The sequence below is a fragment of the Leptopilina heterotoma genome, unplaced genomic scaffold (assembly GCF_015476425.1).
Source record: "Leptopilina heterotoma isolate Lh14 unplaced genomic scaffold, ASM1547642v1 Lhet_9, whole genome shotgun sequence".
Lineage (NCBI taxonomy): Eukaryota > Metazoa > Arthropoda > Insecta > Hymenoptera > Figitidae > Leptopilina > Leptopilina heterotoma.
The window spans coordinates 397,939-414,078 of NW_025111193.1; the positions used below are offsets into that span (position 1 = coordinate 397,939).

Below are 16,140 nucleotides of genomic sequence, written 5' to 3' on the forward strand. Positions count from 1 at the left end.
ATTTGAAAACAAATAATTTTATTGCATTTGTCAAGAAAAATTTTCTTTTCTTTCTATAGTTGATCATAAACGTTGTGAATTTCAGGGACTTTATTATTTATGAATATTGAATTCTTACGAAGAATTTTATTAAATTTTTTGAAAATAATAAAAACAATAATATTTAATTATGTACTTATTTTAGTAATAAAATTTATTGAATTAATTTATTAATTCAATAAAATCGTAAACAATTTTTTAATTAAATTTAAGCGAAATTAATGTAGGATTATTTAAATTAAATCGAAATTAATTTAATTATTTTATGAATAAATAAAAGATAATAATTAGACTTCACACAAATTTCTTTTTTACGTTCTCGGTGAGAGTTATCAATAAGAGTTTAAAGTTGAATAAAAATTTTATTTCTCCATGGAAAGAAAATTAAAAAAAAATAGAATTGCAGAGAAAAATAATTTCTAACTGTAGTAAAAATTCCCTAGACTAGATTATAATTGAAGGGAATCTCTTTTTATAAATTCGATAAAAATAAATAAAATTTCAACCTTGAATGCAAATTATTGTACCAGTCAGTGTTTAGAGAAATCCAAATATCGCCTCTAAAAATATACATTCCGTGTGTAATCGATAATCATATGGGAATATTTGAAACGAACATAAAAATAAATAAATTTTTAATAAAAGGTAAATTATATAAATTTCTCGCGTAAAGGTGTAAATTTGTAGGGCTTTGTTCTCTTTCTTCTACTTCTTCTACTTCTTCTTCTTCTTCTTTCTCCTTCTCTTATTCTTATGAGTACAAACTAATAGAGGAAACAGTCGGAGAGCGTAAAATAACCGGAGCAAACTCCGAATTTAATCATAGCACCCAGATGCTTGCACTGTGGGGCTGTATTTTTGAATTTTTCTTCTGCATTTTTTCTCTCAAGAGTTACTATATTATGTTTTTTTTCCTCATGTTTTTCTCTTCCCTCTTTCTCTTTGACTTTTCGCTAATTTTTTTTCCAAGAAGTTTTGACAGAAATGTTTCGATAAAAATCCCTCTTCTTTTCCGCGAGATTCTCAGTAGTCTTACATTTTATTTTATCACTTTCAATCACATTTCTGTCGTGTAAAATAATAATTATTTTATGAAAAAAAAAATTCATTACTTTTTATTCAGATGAGAAATTATTGCTCTTTAAGGAAAATAAATTATTCTTCCTTTTTGAAAAAAATGAACAATCATTTTTAAAGTATTCTGATTATTATTCTGATTATTATTATTATTATTATTATTGTTATTATTACTGTTGTTATTATTAATACCATTATAATTACTATTATTATTAATATTGTTATTGTTATTATAATTATAGTCATTATTATTTTTATTTTTATTATTATTTGTAATTATTTGTATTATTATTTTTTTGTTATTCTATTTATTTATTTATGTTTTTGATAATAATTAGTAAAGTCCGTGATTGTTTTTATTTTTATTATTATATTATTATTACATTTGTTTATTTTGTTTTTTAAAATGTGATAGGAATGAATCAAATTAAAAAATTAATATCAGCATAAATTTTAGTTTACGACAATTTTTTATTGTCAATAGCAAATTGTAAATTAATTGTATATCGGTTTTGTTAATATTACACCATAAAATTATTCAGACGTTTACATAATTCTTTTAGTGCGATTTATGTGCACATTGGTTTTTTTAAAAATGAAAAAAAAATGAATTCAATCGATAGGAATGAATCAAATTAAAAAATTAATATCAGCATAAATTTTAGTTTACGACAATTTTTTATTGTCAATAGCAAATTGTAAATTAATTGTATATCGGTTTTGTTAATATTACACCATAAAATTATTCAGACGTTTACATAATTCTTTTAGTGCGATTTATGTGCACATTGGTTTTTTTAAAAATGAAGAAAAAAAATGAATTCAATCGCATCTAATTTTAAATTTTTCAACACTTTATTCTTTTACTCTTGTTCTGCACACAAAAACATTTCACTTTGACAAACGCGAGAAACTTCAAATTTTTTTTTCTCGCAATGTTTAAAAACCTTCAAATATCAAACAAATGTCAAGCATTAAAAAAACAAATGCAAAAATAAATTTTTTTTAAGTGTGTGATAACGAGGAAAAATTTGAAAAATATATTGTAAATTTCAATTTCTGCTCTTCGGAAAATTTTTTGATGTGGATTTTTTCAATGTAGGTAGTTTTTATGTAAATATTTAGAATTTAATTAAATTTAATTTCAAATTTTATTTTCTTGAATAATTGTTTAGTAAATATTATTTAAATAATTATTTAATAATTATTATGTGAATAATTGTTTAGTAATTATTATTTAAATAATTATAATTTATAATTATTATTTGAATAATTGTTTAGTAATTATTATTTGAATAATTATTTATTTATTAATTCTTTAATAATTACTTTCTTTGAAAACAAAAAAGTAAAACAAAATAATTCAGAGTTAATTAAAAAATAAAATAGAAATAATAGTTTTGAAAATAAAATTGAAATAAAATGTTTTTCATTTTGAATATTTCCAAAATTTAACAAAAAAAATTTACTAATTTTGTCATTATAAAGAAAAAAAAATTGTAACGTCTTCGAAGGAAGTTGAAAATTGAAAAACCAAAATTAAAAACTAAAGTCGTTAAAATATAAAAATGAAGTCGTTAAACTCGGTTCGTTGTATTATTAAAATAAAACAAAAGACATTATTAACGAGTATTTAAAAATAGAATTTTCTCCGGCTTTATGTCCGATTTCCTTTAAAAGAAAATTTATTTTTGCAATTGTTTCATTTCAAAATAATTATATTAGGATAAAAAATAAAGTTTACTTTATTATCAATATAAAAAAATTTTTTCTAATTTCTTTTTTGTATATTTTTGGAAAATAATTTTTACAATTAGTTAAATGACTCTCTGGCCACTTTCAAGTAGAGTAGAGGTTTAGTGATATCTTAAAACTTATAGCTCAATCTGAATAAGGATCCGAGATCTCAGCTATTTTCAGAGAACGGGTTAATGTGTTGAAAATTAATGGGGCACGGTCAACGCACTGAATTATCGTAATTCGCACGAATGAAATAAGTTCGTTTTAATGTGACTTCATTCTATAAAACTTTCTTTCTTACACGCTCTGTAATACATAAACTACATACATATTTAACTAATTAATAAATTAACTTTATAATTCCGTTTACGAAACTTCTATTATTCTTGAAGGAAAAAAATTTCTTCTTTTTATTCGTTATTTTTTTTTAATAAATTGATAATTATTTTATGATTGAAAGAATTTCTCAAAAAATTGAAATAAATAACAATATGAATATTGGTGATATTATTAATAATATATTAATTAATAATAGTAAAAAAATAATATTAATAATAATATTAATTTCGAAAATAAAAAACTATAAACTCTTTATTTTTTTTCTTTATAATTTGATAAAAATTGTATTTCTTCAAATTATTTTTTTTTTGAATTTTTTATTTATTTTTTCCATTGAATTATATCTTATTGTATTTTTTTAAATCTATTTATTATTACGTATGATTAGTATTAATAATTAATAATAGTATTGACTTTGGAAATAAAAAACTAAACGTTTTTATTTTTTCTTTATATTTTGATAAATATTTTTTTCTTCAATTTACTTATTTTTTTATTATTATTTACGTTTAATTAATTATTTATTATTATTTTATTTTTTTATTTAATTGCTTATTATTATTATTAATATTAATATTAATTAATAATAGTATTGACTCTGGAAATAAAAAACTATAAACTCTTTTTATTTTTAAAAAATATTTTCATTATTACTTATTATTAATTAATTATTATCATTTTTATTAGCAACATTAATTAATAATAATATCAACTTCAGAGATAAAAAAATATAAAACTTATTATTTTTTTTTATAATTTGATAAAAATATTTTTTTTAAATTATTTTTTTATTGTAATTTTTTATTTATTTTTTCCATTGAATTATTTATTATTGTATTTTTTTAATTCTATTTATTTTTGCTATTATTATTATTAGATATTATTAGTAATAATAATTAATAATAGTATTAACTTTGGAAATAAAAATCTAAAACTTTTTATTTTTTCTTTATATTTTAATAAATATTTGATTTCTTCAAATTATTTATTTTTTTATTTTTTTTCATTCAATTATTTATCATGCTATATTATTATATCATTTTATTGCATTATTCATTATTATTTTTCTTAGTTAATTATTATTGTTATTGTTTTATTTAATTATTTATTGTTAATTATTATTTTTATTGTTTTATTTAATTATTCATTGTTATTAGAATTGATAATAATAATAATATTCACTTTTTAAACAAAAAACTACTCTTTTTATTTTTTCTTTATATTGTAATAAATATTTAGTTTTTTAATTTATTTTTTTAAAATTTATTTTCTTTATTCTCTCTTTATTTATTAAATTACATTTTATAATTGTTGAGTTTAGTTGCTAAAATAACGAAAATAAAAAATTTTACCGTGAGTGCTTTGCCCCTGTTGAATGTTGTCCATTCGTACAGTGAAGTTTGATTTCGTTTCAAATTTTAAACTCCATTGCAACAACAACTATACTCGAAGACTTTATTATTGTCTTGAGTTGTTTCTTAACATTTGTCTCGTGCGTCTCGTGTGAAAGAGATCACACAGTGAGAAACGAGCGAGCTTTAGTGAGTGTTGAGCTTTTTCAAGTTTAAATATTTCAGTATTTGAATGTCGCGCTCTTAAAAAGCATCTGTCGCGCCCCTAACGGCGAATCAATTGAACTAAACACACACTAGAGAACTTGTGTGTTTGTGTGTGTGTGTGTTGAGAAAATGGTCGAGCCATCGGTGTTCGACGAAAAATTATTATTTCGCGAGTGTTCCAATTATTATCTCCATTGAGTCTTCGTATTTTATTAATCAAGAAAACTAAAGCTCTGCCTATTCCACTAATTTTAAGACGGCATTAACAACTTGAAAAAAAGTGATAAATAGTTTTTATTTCACTAGCAGACGACGTTCGTTTTTAAGTAAAAATAAATGTCATTATATATTTGGATCACTCGCTGAAAATTGCGTGGGAGATAAAAAGGGAAAGAATCTCAAAAAAATCAAATATTACCTAAAAAGATAGTTTTGTATGAGAAATTGAAAATTTTATCAAATATTGAAGAAAATTTTTTTTTTCTGAAGAGAAGGGACTTTTTTTTTGTGCGCCGGTTTAGTGGTGACTTATCGGCTGGAGGGAAAGGGGGCAAAAGTCACCCCCTTGGAATAGCTGACCCTTTGCTTGAACGCAATGATGGCTGCCTAACACGGGGCGCGTACCAAGAATTTTCTTCAATATAAACTCTTCTTTAGGTTACGAATAGTAAAAAAAAATTGTATATACATATATATATTTATTTTTGTGAGTGGGCTACTGGGCGTGTCAAGTGTGTCCTCTTGTCGCGAGATCAAACTCGCGGATTTTTGAATTAGTGCTGCACAATCGTTGTCGAGAACCATGGCAACCGCATTAAGGGGTTGGTTCCATTTTCTAGGCATCCGAATCATCCGGAAAAACTCATCTCGAGACATGTAGGCGATGAAAGCACGGATCAGAATAATAACATCACCATGACGAGTGAAAATCTTCTGCAACCCGGCCATGTGGTTAAAGAAAGATGGAAAGTGGTAAGGGACACGTTTTTTTGGAGTTTTATTTTGACACTTTTTTCCCTATTTTACTTTCTTTTTGGCTTCATTTTCCTTCTTTCTCTTTCCCCTTATTTTTCTTTTGTTTCCTTTCTTTATCACATTTTTATTTCTGCTTTTGTCGATGAACTTTAAACTCATGAATTTATAGATCACGTCGAGTATCAAATTACAATTCGACAAATTTCTCTACTAAATTTATCTTTTCTATTCTTTTCACTAAAAAATTTCATTTCATTTCTTGTAACCTTGAAAGTGTTACAAATTTTCTATATCGACTGCATTTTCCATTTTTCCTATCCCTCTAAAGAGAAACTTACTCTCTAAAAACTTTATTGATTTAAGTTTGGCTTTGAATCTAATGTGAATCTTTCATCTGATGTAAATTTCCCAAGTTGGATAACAAAATGAATTTCAGAATCTAGAACTCGCTGTGTGGTAATTTAAATGAAAGTTTTAGTAACAGCCTAGTATAATTTTGTTTGTTTCTTCTTTTTATAGTAATCAATATTTATGTATGTATATGCATTTGTATGTTTTAGAAAAAAAAGTCTATATCTTAGTTTAATTTTTCAATGTCTTCTTTTTAAGTCAAATTAAATTCTAATTGTGTTTCACTTTAGAGAGAATAAGTTAATAATTTATTAAAAATCTTGTATTGATCATGAGTTGAAAAGTAACTGCATAGGTAGTATTTTATTTTAGACAACAAAACAGCATGTTGTAAATTATTCTTATGTAAGTGTTTTGATTCTATGAATGAATCATTAAAATTTTTTTCTCCAATACAATTTTTTTTAATTAATTTATTAATTCAATAATACTTGAATGATTTATCTATAATTTTTTTATTATAATGTTGATCTATAAAGTAAAATTGTATATTATTTACTATTAGAATTTTGTTTATTTTGTTCTTGAATTTTTTTTTCTGATTTTAATAGTCTATTTTAATACTACAGTATTTTTTTTTTTATTATTTTTTTAATTGTTTATTTGTATTATTTTTTTAATTATTTATTTATTATTATTATTATTATTATTATTATTATTTTAAATAATTTTTTTTAAATAATTTTTTTAATAATTAATTTAATAATATCAACAAATTATACTTTTAGACAGACTGGTTTGATTATTTTATTTCTAATTTATTTTCACACCCTTTTTGTAGATTTGTATCAAAAATTTTCTTTGCACTTTATTATAAAATCGATTTTAATTATTCATTGTGTTTGTTTGTTTGTTATTATGAAATAGACGAAAAAAATTGGCGGTGGTGGATTTGGGGAAATCTATGAAGGCCTAGATTTAGTCTCAAAAGAAAATGTTGCACTTAAAGTGGAATCTGCTCGTCAACCAAAGCAAGTGCTTAAAATGGAAGTGGCCGTACTTAAAAAACTTCAAGGTGATAATTATTGCTACATTCCTTTTTTGTTAATTTTTTCAACAAATATTTTGTAATTCGCGCGTGTGTGTGTGAGTAAATTTTACCACAAGACTGTTTAGAGAAAGTCTTTTTTAAATTATACAATTTTAGAGAAATTTTCCACTTTTACTATACAATTATATTAATTGCCTAAACTTAGAAAAAATTATTATTTTATTTATATATTTATGTTTTAAAGAAAAATGTACTTTATTTATTGAATTGAAAAATATCGAAATTTTAATTATTAATTGTCTAAATTTAGAAAAATTTCTTTTATTTATTTATTGAATTGAAGAAAAATGAATTTTACTTATTTAGTGAATTGAAGAAAAAATTGAAAATCAAATAAAATGAATAATTGGGGAAATTTTTTTTTTTATGTTTCAGGTAAAGAAAATGTCTGTAGATTTATAGGCTGTGGAAGGAACGATAGATTCAATTATGTAGTAATGCAACTTCAAGGAAAAAATTTGGCAGAATTGCGACGTGCGCAACCGAGAGGTTCCTTTTCTCTATCCACGACATTACGACTCGGGATTCAAATTTTAAGAGCAATAGAAAATATACATCAAGTTGGCTTCCTTCACAGAGACATTAAGCCAGTAGGTTTCTCTTTAATTGATTTTTTTGCTCGTCATAATTAGCCCCCTTAAATTGGTATAGTTAAATATTCATAGGAATTATTCCCTTTAAATCATTTAAAATTTAATTATTTTAATTCTTTTCGTTTTGTTCATTTTTCAAGTAAATTACATTACCCTCGACGAATTAAAAAATTGATTCTTTTCGTTCTGTTTATTTTCGAAGTAAATTAATTTAACGGAAAAATTAAATTAATAATAAATGGATTGAATTATTAATTATTAATTATGGAAGCATGGAGTATAATTGTTTGAATTGTTTTGCAGTCGAATTTTTCAATCGGTCGCCAGTCCAACAATTGCAGATTAGTTTACATGCTGGATTTTGGATTGGCTCGTCAATTTACAACGGGTAACGGGGAGGTTCGACCTCCTCGAGCTGCAGCAGGATTCAGAGGTACCGTCCGGTATGCGTCCATCAATGCTCACAAGAACAAAGAAATGGGGCGACACGACGATTTGTGGTCTCTTTTTTATATGTTGATAGAATTCGTTAATGGGTCACTTCCTTGGCGCAAACTCAAAGACAAGGAACAAGTAAGAGTCTTTTAAATACACTGAAAAAGAAATGTTTTTAGTTGAAAACATTTTTGAATATTTAAAAGTTTTACTATTTATTAATATTAATAATTTATTAATATATTAATAATTTATTAATACATTAATATATTAATATTAATAGTGCAGAGTCTACATTTATTAATATTAATACTTTTTTGCTGTATTTTTAGTAAAATTGACTATTTTTATGTGATTATTTCAAATAACTTTTTCTCTTTCATTTATTAGGTAGGATTATTGAAAGAAAAATATGATTATCGATTGCTGCTGAAGCATCTTCCTTCGGATTTCCGTCTTTTCTTAGAGCACATTCAGGTAAATTTATCGACTTTCAATTTTTTTTTCTGTTAATTAAAATCAGCGTCGGTGGTAATTGATTTTTAATCCTTTTAAGACTTTTTTCCTTAATTTTTTTTCTTTTAGAAAATAAATGTTTGATATAACTGTTTAATAATATCTATAAGCTTTTTTGGCTTGTTGACAAAGTTTCTTTACGTATTATCGTTAGTAAATATTGCATCGTAGAGAAATATTTGGCATTCTACAAATATGCCTAATTCTATAAACGTTCGTTTCTACTTTTTCTCGTTTACTTTTTTTTCTTGTAAAAGTATTAAAACGTATTAAAAAGTATTTAAACATGTAATAGAGTATGTATTAAATTTACAAAAACGGGGTTTGATTGAAAATTTTTGAATTTATTTTTACAGATAATTTTTTTTCTCTCTGAAAAAAAACCTTGAATTTATTTTCTAGAGTTTGAGTTACGCGGATAAACCGGATTATGCAATGTTGAGTGGCTTACTCGAGAGATGTATGAGACGTCGAGGTGTGAAGATGGGCGACCCTTACGACTGGGAAAGACCTATAATTGTTAATGAAGGTTTACCAACCACCAGATCGTTACCTACAGTTCCACTTCCACCGACTCATACAACAGCCACGACTATTAATCAATTGCAAACCACACCAAATGTAGATACGAATAATCAAGAAAATGTCGAGCCCGACAACAGAAAAGAATTAGATGTTAGTCTCGAATATTCATCTTTCTTCATTTTTTCAAACTTGTTGATTTTACTTTTCAATTTTAGAAAATTTTCTTTTGGATAAATTTTAAATTATATTTTTTTAATTTTCCTTTTGATGAATCTTTTTTCTTTGAATGAATTTTAAATTCTTTTGGATTCTTTTCTTCCATTGGAAGAAATTGTAAGAAAGTGAAATTTGCAAAACAATCAAAAACATTTTCATTTAATTTTAATGAAAAATTTTCTTTTTGAAGGCTCAATTGGATTATGAAAATATATGCAGGAGAATTCGACAGTGTACAGTAGAAGGATCGACGATTCCGTTAACAGCAGCAATTAGCAATCATGGCCGGGATAAAAATTGCAATGCTACGTTACCTGTTACGGACAACACAAATCCCCAGGGAGGACAGGTCGCTGCTTCACTACCTGTGCAAGGTTCGAGAATTTTTCTACACGTTTCCTTCAATATTTTTCATAAGTTTCACGTTTTTTTAATTATTACATTTTAAATTTTCAATCAATTGTAACGAAGTGACTCGATTTGACGAATTTCATAATCGAGAGTTATATTTGAGAGTTTAATTCATTTTATAGTTTGTTAATTTGAATTTGAGTTTTTATTAATAAATAGTTGTTTTTGTTAAATGTGTGTTTCACTGTGTTTGCATTCATTGACGATCGGAGGAAAGTAGCAGTAGTTTATGAAATTATTCCAAAAAATCTTGAGTATTTTTTAATTTTACAGTTTTCGAATAAAATAGTTGATTAAATTTAAAATTTAGTATAATTTAGTGTTAAAAATACTTTATTATTAATTTAGTACCTTTAAATAATTAAAATTAAATTTTTTGCAGTTTCTCCGAAGAAGAGACGTGCAGTGTCGATGGCAGTTGAACCGCAGTGTCAAGCTCCCCAGGTGGAAAAGCAAATTGACACCGAAGCGGATGAAATGGTTGCGTCTGCACGTTCAGCATCAGAAGTACCACGTAATAAATCAAATACGAATGTTTCTGTGCCTCTTCGAAAGTCAGCGAGCGGTGCAACTTTTGCGCGTTTAAGAGTCGTTGCTGCACCAGAACAAACAACTGGTGAACCTCCAAGTCCCCGAATACAGACTGATGTTGATGCCTCGTATTGTTCGTACGATGTGACAAATGCAAAAAATGTCGGCAATCAGAGTCCGGTAAGTTTCTTTCGTTTTTTCTCTTAATTATCAAGATCTAATTAACTTTTTTCTAAACGAGAAGTCATAAAGCAGAGATAATGGGATAAAAAATTTATTTTATTCGAAATTAGTCACTTTATTTGTAAATTAAAAAGAAAATGAAATTCAACGATTTCAGGAGAGTTCAACGAAGAGAATTAACAACAGTGCTGATAGTGAATCATGTCTCTCGTGTGTAGAGTTGACGAAGAAGCAAATTTCTCTCGCTATTAAGAATTAAGAGTATTTTGAGAACAACATTTTCAATTTTTGTAAAATTGAATTCATTAATTATAAAAGTTTAATAAGGTACAAAAAACCACCAGTGTTAGTAGTACATAGTTGTTTCTAGAGAATTTTAACAATTTTGTGAATTAGTTTTTTTTGTAAACAAAACATAAAGAATAGAGTAATTTTTGAAAGAAACAAATTGGATAACATTTGGTTCGTGGAACGTTCTTTTTATAACCACAATTTAGTGGATTTTGTTGTCTTCGTCTCTCTGAATTGTTTTCTTGTGTTGATTAAAATTTTCTTTTATGTTAATTTTATGTTTGTGTATGAAACAGGTAACAGAGCAGAGGGAGCCTTTGAGGAGAGAACCGAAAAAGAGAGTTGATGGACGTCATCAGTCACGAAGTGGTCGTTCAGCATTCAGAGATTGTTCCATTACTCAATTCGCACAAATAGATGATGATAACGTCTCAGCCTTACAACAAGTCACAAAAGGAGGTGGAGGATTGACATTGGCGTCACAGTGGAAGTCGCAGTTTGACGATTCCGAGGAGACAGACAATGAATGGAAAGGAGACAATCTACAAAGTCCGGAACATAAAGGAGGTCACCCACCATCCATTGTGCCGCATGTAAGATTATTTTCAATTTCTGCATTTTTGTCAAAACTTTTTCTCTTATTCTCAATTTTTATATTTAAATTAGCAAATGATACGCGCGCCAGCGTGCGGAACGCGGACTTCCGTTTATTATTATTTTGTAAATAAAAAAATTTTATATTTTCAAGAATAAACATCAATTTTTGAAATGAAATTGAAATTTTCATAAATAGGAAAATTCTTCGCAAGATTAAAATATTTTCATAAATAATAAAATTCTTCAAAGGAACTCAATTTTTTAAAATAAAATTTTAATAAAATTTCTCGAAAGAATACAAATATTTTTAAAAATATTATTCAAATACAATTATTTTCAAGAGCTTTTATAAAAATTCAATTATTTAGAAGAGTTTTAATAAAAATTAAATTATTTTTGTAAATAATAAAATTCTTCTGGAAAATTTAATTATTTTCAATACAATTTTAATAAAATTTCTAGGAAAAAATTTAATTATATTCCAGATAATTTTAATAAAATTTCTCTAACCGGTTCAATTATTTTTAAAAATTGTAATAAAATTTTTCTAAACAATTCAATTGTTTTCAAAAGTTTTACATAAAATTTTGTAAATTTCAATTAATTTCAAAATTTTCAATTAAAATTACTTTTAAAAAATTCATTATTTTTACGAAATTTAATAAAATTCTTAAAAAAATGTAATTATTTACATAAAGTCTAATACAATTTTTTAAAAGAATTGAATTTTTTATGAATAATTTTAATGTAATTTAACAGAGAAATTATTTTTTTAAAAATCCATTATTTTTAAGAAAATAGAAATAAATTCTTCAAAACAATTAAGTTATTTAAAAAAATTTTAATAAAAATCTTTTAAAGAATTAAATTATTTTCAATACAATTTTAATTACATTTTCTCGAAAGAATGTATTGAAGAAAATGTTTATAAAATTCTTGAAATGAATTCAATTATTTGCAAATTTTTTTGATAAATATTTTGCAAGAATTCAATGATTTTCAGTACATTAATTTTAAAATTGAAAACCTTTTAAATGGAAAATTATGTCAAAAGTTAGGAAACAATAGAGTAAACAATAACAAACTGCGAACAGATTACCGGAATACAACGATTATTAATACAGATTTTTTTAATATTCAGGTATAGTTTTAATTTCCAAAATTTGAAATACTTGGAAATCCATAAACTCAGTAGGGGATTTAAAAAAATTTGGAAATTCTATTTATATTCTATTTATGTTAGATTGTGTCATACAATACGAAATGAAAGAAATGTAATTTCTAGGAATAGAAATTTATAAATACTTGATATTGCTTGTTTGAAAAGATGTTATTTTAAGAATGTAATTTTCTTTTTTATTTTAGACTACAACAACTGGTAATGAAGCGGTGGCAGCAACGACATCGACACCGGTTTCACAAGAGGGGAAGGTGCAAGTGTCCGTATTGCCGACATCTTCCCAGCAACAAAGTTTATCGGCTGTTCAAACTGCGCTCTCACGAATAAATGAGGATTCTCCACATGCTGCTGGTCGGCACAGGTGTTTGAATATTGCCGGAATTGAAAAATATCCGGAATTACAGAGAGCATTACCGAGGGCATGGAGTGTGCCGGCGCTGGCGCCGCACGTCCGGGATTATCTAGAAGCTCCTCTGGTTCGTTCGAAAATTTGTTATTAATTAGAAAATTAGTTGAAAGTTACAAATCTTTGAAATTATTATTTTAGGAATTACAGGCTTCGCAATCAATGACTAAAACCATATTTACTAATCTTTTTTACGATTTGATACTATTTGGATACTTTTCTTAGATTTGACACTAAAAGTTACTTTTTTCTTTTCTTTTATTTTTTGAGAATTTTTAGTACTTTAAATCCTCTAATAGTTGAAAAAAAAATTTCTCAAGATTTTTAATAAAATTCTGAGAATTTAAATTCTTAATTCAATAACATTTTTCGAAAGAATTGAATTATATTCAAAAATTTTAATAAAATATGTTGCGAAAATCCAATTTTTTCCACAAATAACAGAATTCTTCGGAGGAATTCAATAATTTTGAAGTTCTTCTACTTTAATGACAGTTCTCGAAATAATTCAATTATTTCAAAAAACTTTTATTGAATTCTCTGTAAGAAATCAATTATTTTTCCTTATTTTGATAATTTTATTTTTTTTAAGAATTCGATTATTTTTACTACAATTGTAATTAAATTCCTGGAAAGAATCGAATTGTTTACAAATTTTTTAATAAAAAATTCTTCTGAACAATTAAATTATTTTTTTAAAAATAGTAAAATTCTTCGATAGAATTCAGTTATTTTCAAAAATAGTTAAATTTTTTGCAAGAATTTAATTATTTTCATAAATAAGAAAATTCTTGGAAGGATTTCAATTATTTTTGTTGCAATTTTAAATGAATTAAATTTAAAACAAAAATAATTGAAATCCTTCCAAGAATTTAATTATTTTCATAAATAAGAAAATTCTTGGAAAGATTTCAATTATTCTTGTTGCAATTTTAAATGAATTCCTCGAAAAACACAATTATTCTTAAAAATTTAATTAGATTTCTTCGAGAGAAGTTAATTATTTTCAAAAAATGTTAATAAAAGTCTTTACCAGAATTCAATTTTAAAAAATAAATAAATTATTCTGTCAATTATTTATTTTTGTAATTAAATAATTGAATTCTTTTAGAATTTTCTAATAAGAATTAATTTAAAAATGGATTTCAATTAAAATTTTAGTTAATTATTTAATGTTACGAGCGTTATAGCAGGAATTTTTATAAACAATTGAATTTCAAAAGATTTTTAAATTAAAATTTAATCGTTTTCAAAATTTTTAATAAAAGATTCTTCAAAAATTCAATTATTTTCACAAATATTAAAATTTTCTCTCAGGAATTAAATTATTCAAGAAAAATCTTATAAAATTCCATTGCAAGAATTCAATTATTTTTATAAATAGATACATTTTTCGCATGATTTCAATTATTTTAGATACAATATTTAAATGAATTTCTCGAAAAATGCAAGTACTTTTAATTATTAATTTTACAATTTTTCGAATAAAATTCAATTATTTTAAAAAAATTTTGATAAAATTCTTTACAAGAATTCAATTTTAAAAAATAAATTAATTATTCTGTCAATCATTTATTTTTGTATTTAAATAATTGAATTCTTTTAGAATTTTCTTGTAAGAATTGATTAAAAAATGGTTAAAATTAAATTTTAGATAATAATTGACTGTTAGGAGCGTGGTGACAGAAATTTTTAGAAGTAATTGAATTTCAAAATATTTTTTAATTAAACTCTAATCGTTTTCAAAATTTTTAATAAAAGATTTAAAAAAAATTCAATTATTTACACAAATATTAAAATTTCTTACATGAATTCAATTATTCAAGAAAAATTTATTAAAATTTTGTTGCAACAGTTCAATTATTTTCATAAATAAGAAAATTCTTGGAGGATTTCAATTATTGTTGAGATAAGTTTAAATGAATTCCTCGAAAAATGCAATTATTCTTAAAAATTTAATTACAATTACACACAATATTTCAAAAGAATTCTATTATTACTTTAAAAAATTTTTATATTACATTAGATTCTTTATAAGAATTAAATTTGAAAAAATATTGAATTATTCTATCAATTACTTTTGGATTTAAATAATTGAAGTCGTGTAGTTGAATTCTGATAAAAACTGATTTAAAAAAGAGTTTCGGTTTGTAACGAAGTGTTTCGTTACTTACTCGGCCTAATTTACAATGTGTAGAAAAGGTATTTTCAGAGTTTAGAGAATCGTTTGTTTGTCTCTTTCTTATCAGAGGTCTGTCTCGTTTGTTGTCAAGTCTCTTGTGTATTCCTTTCGTATCAGCGTGTGAGGAGCTGTGGTTTTCGTGAAATCAGAATTTAAATGATTTTGCGCATGATTAACTGTCAGCGTACGTCACATGGTCAGCGACCCTTTCCAGGTTTCTTCTAGGTGCCGTTCCGTGGGGATAAGAAGAAGGGTTCTTCCGAAAATTGCGAAGGAAAAACAAGGAAACGATTTCGATAGCGGAAAAGCCTTTGGGGACAATCAGATGGTTCGACACTTACTTGCGGGTTTCCGAGAAGTCGTGACGTGGTTTTGACGAGTGTCAGAGTCGAGAGTTATAGTTGAAAATATGATTTATTAATTTTGTAGTTGTTAATTATTTCGAGTTTTATTAATAAATAGTTATTGTTTGTTAATTCTGTGTTTTAATGTGTTTTGCGTTCATTGTGGACCGGAGGAGTGTGCCAAAGAGTAGAGAAAATTGGTAGCGTCTCAACGGTCGAGTTTGAATAGTTCGTTGGTTGTTCGTTGTTCGTTGTTCAGTTGACCGGTTTGCATCACGGCATCGTCTTGGAAGAATTCCCCGATGAGATTTTGTGTTTTGCGGAAGCTGTGGAGTTGCGAGTAGCAGAGTGTGTTCTTGGACGGGATTCGATGCAAATGTTTCGGGTTGAATATTTAAATATATTAATTCGATTCATCAGTTAATTTCTATGTCACAAATGGCGCCCAACGTGGGGCTGCTCCAAGTTCTTCTGACAACTTCGATCTGCGGTGGCATTGTTACAATTGGGCCAAGCTAAGATTTAATCAAAAACGATCT

The 16,140-nt window shown here is 25.2% G+C and overlaps 1 protein-coding gene across 4 annotated transcripts in view; it reads left to right on the top strand.

Annotated features, from left to right (window-relative positions):
* The window catches only part of LOC122511697 (tau-tubulin kinase homolog Asator), a 41,368-nt gene that overhangs the window by 4,697 nt on the left and 20,531 nt on the right, over positions 1-16,140 (top strand). For 3 of the 4 annotated variants that reach the window (XM_043627108.1, XM_043627109.1, XM_043627110.1), the window contains exons 2-11: positions 5,594-5,726; positions 7,008-7,155; positions 7,567-7,781; positions 8,088-8,357; positions 8,610-8,696; positions 9,138-9,410; positions 9,667-9,850; positions 10,270-10,598; positions 11,189-11,485; positions 12,855-13,145. In XM_043627108.1, the coding sequence (XP_043483043.1) occupies positions 5,594-5,726; positions 7,008-7,155; positions 7,567-7,781; positions 8,088-8,357; positions 8,610-8,696; positions 9,138-9,410; positions 9,667-9,850; positions 10,270-10,598; positions 11,189-11,485; positions 12,855-13,145 (2,227 nt within the window). Of the gene's footprint in view, positions 1-4,857; positions 5,081-5,275; positions 5,727-7,007; positions 7,156-7,566; positions 7,782-8,087; positions 8,358-8,609; positions 8,697-9,137; positions 9,411-9,666; positions 9,851-10,269; positions 10,599-11,188; positions 11,486-12,854; positions 13,146-16,140 lie in introns of those variants that run through there. The other variant, XM_043627111.1, reaches the window with a different exon arrangement.